Source organism: Helianthus annuus, chromosome 12, assembly GCF_002127325.2.
Source record: "Helianthus annuus cultivar XRQ/B chromosome 12, HanXRQr2.0-SUNRISE, whole genome shotgun sequence".
NCBI classification, from domain to species: Eukaryota; Viridiplantae; Streptophyta; class Magnoliopsida; order Asterales; family Asteraceae; genus Helianthus; species Helianthus annuus.
Genome location: NC_035444.2, coordinates 73,935,006 through 73,952,724, shown reverse-complemented (window position 1 = coordinate 73,952,724; position 17,719 = coordinate 73,935,006). Strand labels below are relative to the sequence as shown.

Below are 17,719 nucleotides of genomic sequence, written 5' to 3'. Positions count from 1 at the left end.
TCACCGCTGCTGTTGCACCAGATAATGGGAGCCCGGGTCTTGTAGTCCTTCACAATAAAACCAAAAGGGTCAAATTGGACAGAAACAGAGTTATCTTTTGTAAATTGACGGACAGAAATAAGTTTTCTAATGAGGTGTGGAGCATAAAGGACATGGTTTAAAGTGAAGGGTGGGTAAGGTGGTGGGAAGGTTTGAGGTCCATGTCCAAGCACCGGAATGTTTGTGCCATCACCAACAATAATATTTTCATTCATGTCATTATTAAAAATAGAATGGAAATTACCTGCATTAGGATCCATGCTTATAGTGGCACCAGTGTCCATAACGCCATTGTTGTAAGATGGAGGATTGAGGGACATGGTGTATAGCGTCTGTTGGATATCAGTAGGAACTGTGGATGCTTGATGAGCCTGGTTAGGACCGGGACCGAGGATATCTTGACCTGGGTGAGGAGCGGCTTGTGGCGAGGTAGTCGGGTAGGGGCACGGTGGTGGCGGTGGAGCCCATTGGAGCCAGGATGAGTTGGCGGCGGTGGAGTGTTGGGTGGGTGGTTGCCATGGAGCAGGGAGAGTCCAAATGTAAGTGGTCGGAGAAGTCCAAGCACCATGAGGTTGCTAGGAACGACCACGGCCACCATGTCCACGACCACGACCACTACGTCCTCGGCCACGGCCGCGGTATGCAGTGGTACTGGCGGATTGATCGGGTGGGTTGGGGTTTTTAGTAGTTGTGGCGGTGAGAGCATGGGCGGCCTGTTGAGAAGCGTAGAGAGCTTTTTCCGCTTTCTGGTTTTCAATCATGCAAAGCTGTGAACGGGCCTCATAGAAGGAGGGTGTAGGTTCCTTTTGCGGAAGAATAGTAGAGATACCTTCATATTGGTCGGTGAGACCGGCAAGGAGATGAAGAACAAGGCGTTTGTTGTTAACAGGGGCTCCGACATTTGCAAGTTGGTCGGCTAAAGATTTGATAGCTTGACAATAGGCGGACATATTGGGAAATCCGTCTAGCCGAGTGGTTGCAAAACGTTGCATGAGGTGTATGGCACGAGCGTTTTTGTTGTCATGAAAGAGGCCTTCGAGAGTTGACCATGCATCGTAGGCGGTGTTACCCGGACGTATGATGGTGCTGAGAAGGTCGTTTGAGATCGTGCTATAAATCCATTGCAAGACAATGGCGTCTAGCCGATCCCAAAGTTCATCCGTGGAGGGGGCAGCCGGTTTGGGATCCGTGGAAGTGGTGGTAGCCGGTTTGGTATCCGACTTGGGGGAGAGATGGTCAATGACCTGAAACGCCCGACAATGAATGCGAAAAAGTTCGCACCATGACGAGTATTGTCCGGTTTCCATCTCGAGGAGAACAGGGATAAAGTTTTTGATATTGGAGACGGTAACCGCCGGATGAATTTTGGCGTCTGTTGACGTGGGTTTGGGGTCCGTCAGAGCAGGAGGGGTAGGAGGTGGGGTATTCATGAGGTAAAGGAGAAGAGAAGCAGCGGCCGAAGCAGAAGAAGTTCGGCAGCGGGGGAAAAAGGCGGCAGCGAGGTGGTGGGGGTAGGGTTACAATGATACCATGTAAGGAATTATTTTCAATGTTTGCCTTCTCTTCTCATTAACCTTGGTAATAATACAATTGAGATCAATAAGGATCTCATAAGTATGGAAACAATATAATACAGTTAATCACAATATTTTCTACAATAATATTCTATTACTACACAGACGCAAGCCAAACTGAAATCAAATCAGTGACACAAGTCGTATCTGATGCGTGTGTCCACCGACGCTTCAACTTGTCGGGCACGTGTCTGCTGCTTGATACATGGACTCTTCAACATGATACGCCAACTCATTCCATGCTCAGAGGTCGGTCCACGGACACAGGAGCGTGACAAATTTGAAAACACGGTTGGTCAACTGACATTTTCATAAATTTCCCTATATTATATTATAGTGTAGGGTTATATTATATTATTGTATAGATACTAAGTTACGGTGTAACAATCCAGTGGATCAGAACAGTAAATATTTCAAGATGTAAATTTTACTACAGAGTGTAAATTTTTCTAAAGACTGCGATTTATTTATTTGGTTGCCTGTTTTTAAGTCTTGTGTGGTTCTCAACTGACCTGAGCCTATTTAAACATATAGAGGGCAACAATCAGCTTTAATCTTCTTAGTTAACGCATAGATCATGTCGCAATACTTTCTAATCATTCCAAATTCCAACGTCCTTGTTGACTAAAAATGAGTTTCTTAGGGTGATCGGGGCGTAGTCGGTGACCAAGAGCGGGGACCTCCTCCACCGAAGAGTGGAGGTGCCGCCAATCAATCGGTGACCAAGATAGGGGACCAAAATCGGTGGGGATTCACCGAAGAGAGGGAGGAGAGAGGGAAGGGTTGGACCAATGAGAAATTTCCTTTTTTTTTTTAATAAAAAACCAAGTCACCTAAGAGGGGAGTGCGGCCATCAATTTAGGGTGTTAGGGGAGTTTAAGAGGGGAGTTGACGTGGCACACAAGGATTGGTTATGCGTAAGAGAGGGGACTCCCCTCTTAGGGGAGTGCCCCTTACACCCTTAGGGTGCAGGGGCACCCTCGGGGACTCCATTCGGGGACCATTTTTGCCGTGCGGGAAGGTGCCGCCATCCAAGAGGGGAGGCAAATCGGGGAGGGTGTGAGGGGAGTGTTCACCGAAGAAGGAGAGAGGAGATGGTGGGGCCACCCTCATTTTCAACCAATCAATTTTTTTTAATAAAAAAACAATTCCCCTAAAAGGGTTGCACCCCGTACGTTTTTTGACAAAAGGGAAGTTATAGAGCGGGAAATGACATGGCAACGTATGATTGGGTTAAAAAAAGTTTCCCCTCACCTCATTAGGCTACACGGTATGGGGGTCGGCCCCGGCCCGTTGCGGGTCGGCTACGGTCCAAACACTGTGTCGCCCCCTACCGTCCCCGTCCTCTCCGTCCATATGTAGCCGTTTGCGACGATGCAAAAACAGTGGGTCCACCTCATTTTTTGACCCTTAAAAAATAAAAAAAAAAAAACAAAAAAACCATAATTGGAAAAATGCCAAATGGTCACTTTTTTAAAATATATAAATATAACTTCCATTTTCACTATCAAACACCAAATTAACCTCAAAAATTCACATCTTTCTCATATAATTTTTATACTCTTTCCACTATTCTCTCAACTTTCTTCCACATAATTTTCATGGATCCGTTCAACAACCCGGAGAACCCGAACACTTTTTATTAAGTCTTTGTTTTTTTTTAAGTTTATGTTTTTTTTTTATATTTACGTAACGTGGGTTTAATATTAATGAAAATATTTTATTAGTATATTTGTTAAATGTTAAAAAAAATAGAATACTAAAAAAAATAAAAAAAAAAACATAAAAAATAGTGGAGGACTATGACAAGGATCATCGTACCATGCCTTCTAGTTTTAGAGGATGGACCATCTTAGAGAGAAATGTGACGTGACGCCTACGTGACGGACCATCCTCTAAGGATGGTCCATCATCATACCATGTAGTCTTAGGGGTGCCCCCTTCACCCTTACCTGGTTCATGCTTGAAACCAAGAGCCTAAACAGCCCTCACCAAAAACCTAGGAATAATGTGCTACCACTGGGCAATATGATGCTGCAAAACAAGTTTTGACTTAAAACCACATTTTATATAAATTGTGAAATTTAGGGTACCCACGAAGTGAAAGAAATTTTATTTTAATTACCTTTCAGAAGGCATAGGATGAAGATGAGGATGGCAAGAATTAACAACTAGGATAATACATTCTTTATACAGAATGTCGTTTCCTTTGAAACCCTGTAAGCCGAAGCACCAACACAGAACCAAAGTAAATGCTAGAAACCGACCACTTTCGCCATCGAAGAAACACAATCGAAGGACGCTCTCTCTCCTGTCATCTCCTTCGGTAGTTCATCGTGGGAATCCATGGAGTAAAGCGGATAGGAAGTGGTTTTGTGGAGAGATGGGATTTGATTTTGTATTTTGAATTCGTATGAGGATAAGGAGAGCAGATCTAGGGTTTTGAATTGGGTGTATAGGGACATGTGTATTCATGACAACATTGTACAGGGTTCAGCGATTCTTGCAGGCCTAGAGAACCACGTGAATTTGAATTTTGAATCAACAAGTTTTGGGTATTCACCCCCAATTACCTTTACCTATATATTAAAACTAGGTTAAACCCCATGTATTACACGGATTAAATAAATAAATTTTATATACTAAATAATAAAGCAATATATAATACATCTTTAAAAACCCCCTTTATTAAAAGGGTTGAATAAATATTATTTTATATATCAAATAATAAAAAAATTACATATTTAAAAATATACGTATTACACGGTTTGAACAAATGTAATTTTCTGTACTATATAATAAAAAAATATATATCCTTAAAAAACCATGTGTATTGTACGAATTGAATAAAGCTAATTTTATACATCAAATAATAAAAAGTTATATCTTAAAAAACCTCATGTATTACATGGGTCGAGTAAATGTAATTTTGTAGAGTGAAAATAAAAATATTTAATATATTTACACAAAGTTTGGTTTTCGTGATAAAAATAGATTATTCTGTCGTTGTAAAATTTGTTAACGATGTCTCAATAAATTTAACCCTTTATTTAAAACTACGTAACCCGTGGTTATATCACATGTACCCTTTTAGCCCAAAAAATAATTTTTCAACATCTAAACCCCCAACGTCTTTTTTTCTAACCTTTTTGGCCCCTAACGTCTTTTTTTCTAACTCTCTTGGCCCCTAACATTTAATGGATAGGGTTAGTGTTAGGGGCCAAAAGGGTTAAAAAAGAAGACGTTGGGGGCTCAGATGTTAAAAATAACATTTAATGGATGAAGTTAGTGTTAGGGGCCAAAAGGGTTAGAAAAGAAGACGTTGGGGGCTCAGATGTTAAATTTTTTTTTTGAGCTAAAAGGGTAAAAGTGATATAACCATAGGGGTCAAAATCGTAATTTACCATAAATAATATTATAAATGAGAAGAAGATTAAACTAAATAATAATTATCCATAAGATATTAAACTAAATAATATTTACTAGAAAGACTATCTATAATTAATTAGAAAAGATAACTAAATAATATTTAGTAGAAGAATTATCTATAATTAATTAAAAAAGATCAAATTAAAATAATAATTATCTCTAAGAGATGCCCTATTATGATGACAAGTGTCCCAAAAGTGGTTTCTTTTATTATATAGTATAGATAGGGAATTGGCTTTAATAATCTCACATATACCTTATTGGCCACTAATAATCACACCTCAGAATATTCCCCCCATCAGTCCCACCTTTCACCTATTTTTCCTACAATGGTCCCCCGTTAAAAAAACTTAACGGAGTTAAGCTTTTTTCCAAATTACAAGCATATTTTTTAGGGCTTTTGATCAGAACGATGATACGAGTCCATTGATGTAAAACTTACTTCGAAATGGTGCTCCAAGTGACTTGATTTTGGTTAACTGGAAATTTAAACACCCTAATTGAAGCGTTGTTTTCATTGTTTGGAGCACCGTTTCGAGGCAAGTTTTACATCAATGGACTCGTATCGTCATTCTAATCAAAAGCCCTAAAAAATATGTTTGTAATTTGGAAAAAAGCTTAACTCCGTTAAGTTTTTTTAACGAAGGAACCATTGTAGGAAAAATAGGTGAAAGGTAGGACTGGTGGGAGGAATATTCTAAGGTGGGATTATTAATGGCCAATAAGGTCTAGGTGGGATTATTACAGACCAATTTCCCTATTAAAATTAAAACCGAATGAATACTGATATTATATCATATCATATCATATCATATCATATCATATCATATCATATCATATCATATCATATCATATCATATCATATCATATCATATCATATCATATCATATCATATCATATCATATCATATCATATCATATCATATCATATCATATCATATCATATCATATCATATCATATCATATCATATCATATCATATCATATCATATCATATCATATCATATCATATCATATCATATTATATTCTATTATATTATATTTTTTATACTTATATTATTATTATTATTTTATATTAAAATTCAAACTAAATGAACAGTAAATGAGGATATTTTTATAATTTCCTTCTGTAACCAGCTGTTGCCAGACATCCAACAGCCCGCTTAAAACCCACCGCCCCTTCCCCATTGTTCAAAACCCACCGCACCGGGGAGAGAGACAGAGCATACGGCACGGGAGAGAGACCATGATCGGACAAGATCTGGTCGGCGCTGTTGAGGACGATGATGGTGGATTCGAGGTAACAGTGAGGGTTTACAAGCGAGATGAACACCAGCCACCTGATCTAGGGTTTCTGGAAGGGTTGGTTGTCTGGCAAGGATTCTAGCAACCCCAACGAAGGTCTGTACCGCCGCTGAAAAGCTCTGAAACCCCGATCAACAACTAATTCGAGGTAATTTGATTTATTTGGTGTATTTTGATTTACAATCGACGATTGTTCATCGTCGCCTCCTTAACCAAGCCGGAGAGAGAAGACGGTGGTTTTGCGGTGGCGCGAAAACGGCGACGGTTATTTTTTTATTAAAAGCAACAACGACGGCGGTGCTACCGGCTAAAGTTCAGATCTAACCGGGTTTGAATACCAAGGATGAATGGCATAGCAGGTGAATCAACTAATCTTCTGTTGTATGTTGAGTTTGTTTGATTGTTTGAGATTGGAGAACTGATGCTTTTACTTATATGAGAAGTTGTGTTAATTCTGATTGTGATTTTGTTGATGTTTGATTGAATTTACTTCAGGCTGAAATTTGGTATCTCCCTCAACATTCATCACTATCTTTGAAGGGAAAAGTTCCAAGAGAAGGAGAGAGAGGGAGAGTTCAAAGGTGATTCCATTACAATTAAAGTGGATTTTTAATGGTGTTTCTATTACGATGCCTTTGGAGGGTTCTGATCATTTTATTGCTGCTACATGCTAGAAAACATAAATACAGTTTTTCTTCTAAGTAGTACAATATATATGATTTCTTATGAGTCTCTCGATTCTGATTTTGGTTGGCATGTGTTGCAGGTAAAGGTGATGTTTTAGTTGGGGTCGAGGAGTATCATGAAGGCTTGGTCATGGAGACAAAGCAAGCCTCTTTGGTTTTTTGAATTCTAGCAGGTTTGTTTTAGTTTTCTAAAATAATTTACAATGCGACAAAGTAATACATTAGCTGTGAAAAATGTTATTTATGTTTGTGTAGTTCTAATATGTTCTTACTATTGCTTCATATATATTTATTTAATTATTGATTTATTGGGGGTCTTATTAAACTTGGTTTACTTATATATTATACAAAGGTTCATTAAACTTGAATTATTTATATATTATACAAAGGCAAAAGGCAAAACAATAGGTCTGAAAAGCGGTCTAACTAAGCTTGACTATGATCAGTTGTTGACAAATGAAATGCAAAGACATGTATGTATATTTGATAAAATTTGATATATGGCTGCTTTGGATAATTTAAAAATCATGAATGCTATCAATCCACATGTTTTAAGATTTTGATTTTAGATAATTATGTCTCTTTGCTAGGCCAGTTCTCCACTGTTTGGCTTGCTAATGATTCTCAAACATCTGTAAGTTTTTTGTTCAGTTCTGTTTAATATATGATCATGTACAGTGATAGTTTGTTATGATTACATTTAGTTACAAATTTATGACCTTCTGTAGGAATATAGATATGAAATGGTCCTTTAGTGAATGCTTATAAAATGTTAGGTGATTCGTTATTTTCAAAGGGGAAGTTATTAGTTTCGTTTATGTTTTACTCATTGTCCTTCATGGGCTGTTGCATTTGATTTAATAAATTTAATAAAAATGTGTTACGAATCTCACGTGTTATGGTGTTGTATGTGAATTGTAGTTTATAAAAATAAATATATAGTTCATAAGCTCTTGTTATGATGTTTATAAGTTTAGGAACTTTCATATAATTGTTGCACTCCACAATTCGAGGTGGTTCAAATGTGTTTATCATATTAATTTTCCAATGAATTGTGGGATTAGGTAGGTTTTCCGGTAGTTTAGTAAATACGTATTAGGCCAGGGGTATGGTTTGGCGCTCTCCCGCCACCTCATGAACTTTAGCGCCCTCTATCTAGTTAAACCATCCCGCCTCCGTTAAAGGGGGTGCCATCCTTGGCTTCCACCAAAGGAGTAGCGCGCACAAGAGATAAAATCAAGGGGCCCCACCTAATGTAAACCAATCAGAGTTTTTTATTTATCTTGTTTTAATATAGTTAAAAGGAGACTTTATAAGGGACGTTAATCCACACCGTATAAGTTAGTGATAAAGGCCTCTGCTTATGTGTCGCCTACGTGGCATTTACGTGATGTAATAAAGCCCCTAGGTAGCGTTTGGTATCCAGGAATGAGAGTTGGAATGGAATGCATCATTGCGAGGGAATGGAGAAAAGAGTGTTTGGTTGGTCGACGGAATGGAATCGTCCATTCCAAAATGCATTCCATTCCCTCAAAATCATTCCATCCGTCCCCCCTGTTTTTTTTTCCATTCCATTCCTTCTTCTTCCTTCATTAACAACACCACAACCCACCATCGTTGCTACCACCACCACCACCGTCATCCGCTGCTGTCACCCACCTCCGCCGCCACCCGCCACCGCCGCTGCCACCACCTACCGCCGCCACCCACCTCTGTCCCCGCCACCGCCGTCGTTGCCACACACCGTCGCCACTGCCACCTCCGATCATCGCCACCACCCACCTTCGATCATCGCCGCCACCATTGCCACTGCCACCTCCGATCACCGCCACCCCCCACCGCCACCACCCAACGTTACCACCGCTATCAACCGCCACCATCCACCGCCACCTCCGACCACCGTCGCCGCTGCTACCGCCCCCACCACCACCATCGCCACTGCCGCCACCTACCTCCACCGTCATCTACCACCGCCACCTACCTCCACCGTCATCCACCACCACCGTTGTCACCATCCGCCGTCGTCTCCACCCACCACCACCGCCAACCACCGCCACCGCTACAACTGACACCTAGCACCACGCACCATCATCGCCCATCACTGACCACCACTATCTGATTTTATTCCTTCGTCTTTTTTCGCATACCAAACAACAAAAGGTAATTGTTCATTCCATTCACACATGGTAACCAAACAAGACATGAAATTGTAATGATCAATTCCATTACCTCATCCATTCCATTACCTCGTCTGTTCCATTCCCCCGTCCATTCCATTACCCCATACCACACATGGTAACCAAACAAGACATGAAATTGTAGGGCTTTAAACCACACCTTCTAGCCTTATAAAGACATGACTATATCATTTGTTCTTGATTGAACGACTTTAGTTGGCTTTTGTGTGTTTATCATTATAGTTATCTGAATAGTCATATGAATACATAGCCTTATGGGAGTGTAATATAAATCCATCGTCTTTATGTGTATTAAATGATCTCACCATTGAAAACATATGTGTTGTTAGTGTTTCATTACAATAGTTGTTAGTTAATTCAGCTTTAACTATAATATTTACAAATCACCCTCCTTATCGACTAGGTCATGTAATGGATTTATTATTAGGAGCAATCATGTCTTATCCTAGCTATACTATTACACGATAGTTACACTTACCTATTCTGTGTGTTTAGATGAAGGTTGAAATCACTTTTTTACTTTAACCCAAATTATTGGAAAATATTTATTAACATATTATATATAGGGTAGGAGTTGGCTACAAAGTTCATTTTTCCTACAAAGTGTAAGAAGTGTTTTTCTGGCGACATGTGGCATCTAATGAATTTTAACAAAATGGCATATAGGTAGATCAATAATTAAGTTATTTTTAGAAGACATTTTTTTCTAAAACAATAAAAGGTGATTTTTAAGAAAACTCTCTATCTTTTAAATACTGTAAAGTATTCGTTACATAATTACGAATCATGCATCCTTCGATCATCATTCTTCACGATTTGTTTGTTTGATTCAATTGAATTCTTCATGAATTCTTGACGTTGTGTTTAACCAGTTATAGGTTCATTCACAATGAGTTATAGATTTCATTTTTGCTTGTAAACAGATCCTGTATGAACAATTTCTTGACGATGTGTTTTACCAGTTACAATCATTCATGAACAATTTCTTAACGTTGTGTTTTACCAGTTACAGGTTCATTCACAATTTGTTATAGCAGTTTATGATTTAGGAAGGAGATGTATTTGTGTAATTATTAAAGTTGTGTTTTATCGGGTATTGGTTTCACCACGAGTTGTTATACCAGTTATGATTCACAAATGACATGTCTTTGTATTTTCTTGATGTTGTGTTTTATGAATTTTTAAGGTTCTTCAACATGTGTTATATTGTATAACACACCATACGTAAAACACATCATAACTAGTCATTCAAACTATAAAACACACCATGTTGTTATATAAAACACAACCTAAGTGGTAAAACAAATCAACTAGGTAAAACGTAATTTTTAATATATATGTAGCAATATGATACTCATATAAAGAGGAAAAAAATACTCGTTATTATGGTTTACCTTTTTAAAAATAAATCACGTATAAAAAGTTATTGGTGTTTTAAAAAGATAGGGGAAGTTGCATTGACTTGCATGTGGGTTCCTAAATTTAAGGCATGCTAAATTTACTTTTATACCCTTAATCTAAGAAATCAATCAATTTAATATATTACAATTTTCCCACTCATTTAATCATCCATCAATACCATAATCTAATTGCCATGATCATTTTTTACACTTTTTAGAAAAAAAACCACACTTTGTAGAGGAACCAACCATCTATATATATAAAAGCGAAAAGCATTTGGGCCATGTGGCATGTGATGGTGGAGCTAGAGGGTGATGTGGCATGTTATGGTAGAGGTAGAGGGTGATTTTGGGAGGGAATCATTCAAAATACACACTTGGACGCGGGATCCGTTTTTAAATGGGTTGGATTTTGTTGTTTTTGGGTAAATCACAATAGCCTAATCGGATCCAATTTGATTCTTCATGAATTCTTGACGTTGTGTTAACCAGTTATAGGTTCATTCACAATGAGTTACAAATTTCATTTTTGCTTGTAAACAGATCCTGTATGAACAATTTCTTGACGATGTGTTTTACCAGTTACAATCATTCATGAACAATTTCTTAACGCTGTGTTTTACCAGTTACAGGGTTATTCACAATTTGTTAAAGCAGTTTATGATTTAAGAAGGAGATGTATTTGTGTAATTATTAAAGTTGTGTTTTATCGGGTATTGGTTTCACCACGAGTTGTTATACCAGTTATGATTCACAAAAGACATGTCTTTGTATTTTCTTGATGTTGTGTTTTATAATTTTTGAGGTTCTTCACGATGTGTTATATTGTATAACACACCATACGTAAAACACATCATAACTAGTCATTCAAACTATAAAACACACCATGTTGTTATATAAAACACAACCTAAGTGGTAAAACAAATCAACTAGGTAAAACGTAATTTTTAATATATATGTAGCAATATGATACTCATATAAAGAGGAAAAAAACACTCGTTATTATGGTTTACCTTTTTAAAAATAAATTACTTATAAAAAAGTTATTGGTATTTTAAAAAGACGGGGGAAGTTGCATTGACTTGCATGTGGGTTCCTAAATTTAAGGCATGCTAAATTTACTTTTATACCCTTAATCTAAGAAATCAATCAATTTAATATATTACAATTTTCCCACTCATTTAATCATCCATCAATACCATAATCTAATTGCCATGATCATTTTTTACACTTTTTAGAAAAAAAAACCAAACTTTGTAGAGGAACCAACCATCTATATATATAAAAGCAAAAAGCATTTGGGCCATGTGGCATGTGATAGTGGAGCTAGAGGGTGATGTGGCATGTTATGGTAGAGGTAGAGGGTGATTTTGGGAGGGAATCATTCAAAATACACACTTGGACGCGGGATCCGTTTTTAAATGGGTTGGATTTTGTTGTTTTTGGGTAAATCACAATAGCCTAATCAGATCCTTTATATATAACATTCACGCTTTACTTTTTCTCCAAACCCTAAACGAGAGTGTGCATCCTGTTCTTCTGTCGGCGATTAACATCTCCTCTCTTTGTTATGACCTAAATTCATCTTCTTGATTATCTCCACAAACCCTAGAAACCAAAACCTATGAACGATCGAAGCTTTCTGAACCATTGTTATTCTCAGAGATTGTGGAGTATTTCAACAATCAAGTTTCCATTCTCTCTCTTAAAACCCTAATTGCTTCAGTCGTTTTTCTCTCTGCAGGAAGAGAGATGTGATCTTCATCATTGTCATGGCTGAAGGACGGCTGCGACCACCGATGGGATCACCATCAATGATGTTACAGATTCAGCAATCTAAAATCGTTGTTTCCACGATTGCGATACAGAATTGAAGAACGGATCAATCTTTATTTGTAACTGAAACCCTAACTTTCAAAAAGCGATTCTGATTCCATCGATCTTGCCTAAATCCCATTCACGATTTCTGATTCAAGCTATCTTTTCTAAACAATTTTGAAAATCGAAGGTATGTTGTTTTGATTTTTTCATCATCTATTTTAGATTTGTTTTGTGACGTTCATCTAGGATAATTCGATCTGGTCCCAACTGATTGATCTTCCGGTGTTCCGTGGCAATTTTGTTTATGGTACGATTGCAACATTGAGTTTGGCTTTTGAAAAGGATTTTGATGACAGAGGAGACAATAGTTGATGTTCCTTGGGAAGGGGCTATTACCAGTGAACCAAAGTTGTGGTTTGTTCTCATTACTTTGTGACCTGGTGTTTTTTTTTTTTATAGAAATGCCATTATTTGTTTTAACATTATGTTTACCTCTTTTTAATTTTTTTTTCGAAGGATGTGCATTTGATAAAATTTTCAAATAGAGAACTAGCCATGGGAATTTTAAATGCTCTAAATGGAATATATAGAATGGGAGTGAGAAAATTCAAATCCATGTTATACTTATGTATTATATTGCAACCATTGTTGATATTCCCTCATTTTCCTTATTTTAATTAGTTTATACATCTCAATGTTAAATCAAATTATATATTAATTACTTTTAGATTTTTTTTGTTTTCTTAATTTGACCAGGGGATCCTACAGTATGTGGTCTTGTGTTTAATCCTCTGAAGGCATTGATTTCGGGCTCTTGGTTTTCTTTCAACGAGGTATATATTTATGTCATACAGACTGTGTTAAAGGGTATTGGATTCATATAATTTACAAATGTACATATAAGTTCTGTTTATACAAGGCAGCTCTTTACCAAGATAGTGGAAAGTCATTATATGGCTCCTGGAGTTCTAAAACGCAACTATGGCTCAGAGGTTGATGTATGGAGTGCTTGAGCTATCATGTACATTTTGATTTGTGGTGGTTCGTCGTTTTGGGCAGGTATAATTCTCTGTTTTAATCGTTCTTGACGATTTTACTTTCTTAAGGGGTGTTCGGATTTGTGTTTTGAAAATGATTATCTGATTATTACAATGCAGAATAATGATGGATAATGGTAGAAGGTGCCAAATTGAAATCCAACAACAAAGCAAGAAGGTTAGCGAATTTTAATTGCTGGTCGGAACAGTTTGTACCTTTTCTGGTTGATTTTGATCGACAACTACCAACAAGTCCTTTTAGTTATACTTATCAATGACTTAATATGTTAATTTAATGTGTTTTTCTGACATCTTTATTTTCATAATTGCTTGGTGTTGATATATGAGGCATTGTAAGGCATTGGTTTTTTTATTTATTTGCTTATATATATTATTCAAGATGAATATGTTGATGAATATGTTGAATGGATTCTTACAAACCAAATAAACCTTCTTGAGGTCATGGCATCTACTTGACCTCCCCACTGGGTTTTCTTCGCAACTACTTACCTAATATATATTTATGGAAAAAAATGTTTTGAAAATAAGAAGGTTAATGTCTAATTTTCAGAGACATTTATGATTTTTTGTATAAAACGTATAGAGCACCCTTTATTAACAATTAATATTTGAAAGTACAAATCTTATGATTTTTTTTTATTGTTTTCTTACTGCATGTTTGCAGATAGGCACCTTAAAAGAAATTCAAAGAGTGTATGACGGGTCATGCTTGACATTTTGATCGTTATTCTGAGGTACATACTATTAGCACTTTCTTTACTATGATTGTACATTTATATTGAAACTATGATTTTGGAAACCAAAAACTTATTTATTACAGACCGACATGAACGTTTTCTTTTTAATTATTGGATACAAAGTGTTTTTTGTAGGGTGTGTTTGGATGTGATGATGAGATATTGATTATTTAATGGTCAAACTAAAAAATGGCTGTAAAAAATGTAGGATCGGATTCGCGATCTGAATGAGTCGTTCGGAAGAGCTCTAATCCGTTTCAGAGGCGGAAACTAAGAAACGAACTTGAAACCAGCTAGAAAATCACTTTAATCCTCTTTTTTCATTCAATAAACAATGTCTACAATGAGAGGAAATACCGGCAGCACCTCGGTATCAAATTTTTGAATCGTTACAAATGTCACCGTTTGAATGATATATATACTAGAAGCTTGAACGTTTGAACATGCTCAAACGGTCATGTATCACTCAAACGGAATGCCCTCAAACGGTCACAATTCAAACGACACACATCACTTCAAACGGCCACGTCTCAAATGGAAGGGCTTGTTTCAAACGGCCACACTTGCTTCAAACGGCCAGGATTCATTATCTTGTTTCGTGATGTCATGCTTGATCAAATCCACTCCGAGACTGAGACTCGACATCAGACGAAGACGACAGATGACTGCACCAACAGACTCCCCCTCAGATGTTGACGAGTCTGAAGTGTCGAGTCTTCACAATCTTCAGTCTTGATTTGTTTCTGAGCTTCACTCTCAGTCTATTCTTGCAGGTCTTCTGACTCCCCCTTGCGATATGCTGGCATTTCTTCAGATCATCAACATTATCAGCTTTAGGTTCATTGTCTGGCTTTCCGACTAGCAACGTTTCATCCTATTCTGCAAAAACTCTACCTCAACATAAATTTCTCTCACTTTCAAATGTAAACACCCGCACTATTCAGACTCTCTATCAAAACAATTACAGATCTTCTAACCAGATGAACCATTTTTGGGTTAGATTATGAAAACATTAAATTCCAAACAAACACTCCCTCTCAAATATTGCTCATCATGTTTAGCACTCGGAATTTTGAAAATCTGCTTTTCAATATCAGTTGTCGAAAATCTTTTTGAATTTTCAAAATTTTATGCTAAAACACACCAAAAATCTTTTTGAATTTTTAATAGAAGTAAATGCAGAAACGAAATATTTACAGACAATATTTTTGTGAGTTCGTGCAAGAGGATCATATCAGTTTTTGAAACATATCACAAACACCGTTAAGCTTGATTGCATTTTAAGTTCTAAACAATTTACCTAGATTGTCAGTATGTTTGTCCTCTTAAATTTTCACATAGATTTCAACTGTTTCGAGATACGCAATTAGTTTCTTAGATACTTAAACTTATCCGTGTGTCCCACTACTCGAATATACTCCCGTATCCAGAACCCAATATTCAGTCTTACAGGTGAGTATACCACAGGTGATATCTGTAAGGGGTTAGGTGCGAAACCGTGAGAGCTCAGGTCAGAACTTCCGTTCAGCAGAGAGATGACGGCTCGACTTTTGGTGGGTCCCCTTTAGAGGATCTTTTGTTACAACAGCAGCGACTATCAATTTTATTGTTTCATCAGCTTGCTGAGGGCGATGCTATGTTTCAAGCATTTTGCGAAAAGCATTATCCGGGGACTAGGTCAGTATTTCCATACAGCAGAAGTCCCGGGTGTCACACCCCCAAAATCCACCTGCGGAATATCACCGCTTGGGAGCGTGATTGACCAGGATCAAGCCATCAATCATATTGAACATAGTATATAATAATCAAGGTAGTTTGTAAAACCCAAATCAATACAATTGATGTTCAAACCAAACATAGTGTAAGTAGCGGAAGCATAATATGTAAACCCAATGTAAGTAATAAGTTCAAGTGTTATAAAGTTTAACATAACATCCACGATCCATGCTCCACAACGACCTGCTCCTCCCTGTGCAAGCTCCATATGTACCTAAGGTTCTGCAAGGCATGCAGCAGAGAGTCAACAACTAGTTGAGCGAGTTCACAGTTTATAGTTCAGTAATTGTAATAGTATAGTAAGCCTTGTGTTCATTCATTAAGTCATGTATCGTATTAGTTCGTATCGCAGCCCTCTAGGCATGTATGCGAAGATTAGGGAATGTTTCCAAGTATTCTAGACTAGGTATATTTGTATCGCGGCCACCCGGCACCTGTGCGAAGTTTTGTGTATAGTTCGCAGCCTTCCTAGGCATGTGTGCGAAGATTAGTCATATTATCGCAACCAACCATGGCATGTGTGCGAAGATCAGTCATATTATCGCAGCCAACCCCGACGTTTGTGCGAAGATCAGTTCTATAAGTATCACTAGTCTAGTCGTATCTTATCAATAACCCTTCCTCACCCGAGGACCATATAATTAAGTTCCATATGCTAGGTAAGTACAAGTAAATAATCCAAACCCATTCCCACCCTGGGAACCCCAAGCCTTGGCTGTGTGAACTCACCTTGGTTTGCTCGGTATGCTTAACTATGTGCTTGCAATTAATCAATCAAGTCCTATAGTAAGCACGTGTACTGGATCAGTTCGTGTTCGTAAAGTTTCACATGCAATTAATACCACAGAGTATGTTCGACAGTTGATATCATGCATCATACGTCAGTTAATCACATTCATACAATCCACGTTTCACATAAAGGCTTTCTCAATTTAATCTAACAATATCATCCGCACTTAACTGGATTAATACACTTTGCATAGTTCACATGCATAACAGAGTTAAATCAGAACCATATTACAGTTAACTCTCATAACGTAGTTATCATCACAGAGTTAACATAGTTAACATACTTAACATATTTAACAGGGTAAATCACTTAACAGATAACGAAACTCGGGCCAACACTTAACACCAGCAAAATCTTGGACATCATTACTACAAGAAATTCGGACAAGTGAGGGGGGTTGGGGGTTAAAACTCGGACAGAAGGGAACAGGGCCACAAATTCGGACAAAGGGGGTGGGGGTTTAAAATTCGGACAGGGGTTGGGGGGTTAAAACTCGGACCTCTTAACACCCTTGAAAAGTCGGACTAGGTCCCCCCTTACAAAACTCGGACAACATTCTTTTTGGCAAGAAAAGTCGGACATCTATCAACCACCCCCAAGTCTTATTGGACCGCCATACATAGGACAAATGTTCATTGGGCCGCAATTATCATCACTAGTTATTATGAGTTTCCATAACCCTAAACAATCATTACAACATGCATAGTTTGATCCCTTGGTTCATGTTGTGCCGTCCAATATCACAAATTGATTAATTAAATTATTACTCAAAAGTCAAGCCCCCCCCCCAGATGAATCAATTATTTGACCTAATATATGTAGTAGTAGGCTGCAGCTTTATTCACATGACATATGCATTCTAACCATTAGTCAATTATGATGAGGTGATCATATGCACTAGCCGACAA

At 37.6% G+C, this 17,719-nt stretch overlaps 1 protein-coding gene, 1 long non-coding RNA gene and 1 other non-coding gene across 8 annotated transcripts in view; 1 reads left to right on the top strand and 2 right to left on the bottom strand.

The window, feature by feature from the left end:
* Positions 1 to 4,147, bottom strand: part of LOC110915931 — a 28,324-nt gene extending 24,177 nt beyond the window's left edge. For 5 of the 6 annotated variants that reach the window (XR_004874214.1, XR_004874217.1, XR_004874215.1 and 2 more), the window contains exons 1-2: positions 3,739 to 4,147; positions 3,435 to 3,647 (exon numbers count right to left, since the gene is read on the bottom strand). This is a non-coding gene — a transcript (uncharacterized LOC110915931). The remainder of the gene's footprint in view (positions 1 to 3,434; positions 3,648 to 3,738) is intronic. The other variant, XR_004874218.1, reaches the window with a different exon arrangement.
* A 4,043-nt stretch (positions 4,148 to 8,190) lies between these two features.
* Positions 8,191 to 8,995, bottom strand: LOC110919456 (ctenidin-1-like). The gene is made up of 2 exons (XM_022163720.1): positions 8,691 to 8,995; positions 8,191 to 8,281 (listed from the first exon to the last, which is right to left on the bottom strand). Exons 1-2 carry the CDS (start codon positions 8,993 to 8,995, stop codon positions 8,191 to 8,193), a joined length of 396 nt encoding a protein of 131 aa, XP_022019412.1.
* A 3,196-nt stretch (positions 8,996 to 12,191) lies between these two features.
* Positions 12,192 to 13,789, top strand: LOC118484734. The gene is made up of 4 exons (XR_004874213.1): positions 12,192 to 12,864; positions 12,967 to 13,283; positions 13,374 to 13,509; positions 13,608 to 13,789. It is a non-coding gene; the product is annotated as an uncharacterized LOC118484734 (long non-coding RNA).
* The last annotated feature ends 3,930 nt before the right edge of the window (positions 13,790 to 17,719 follow it).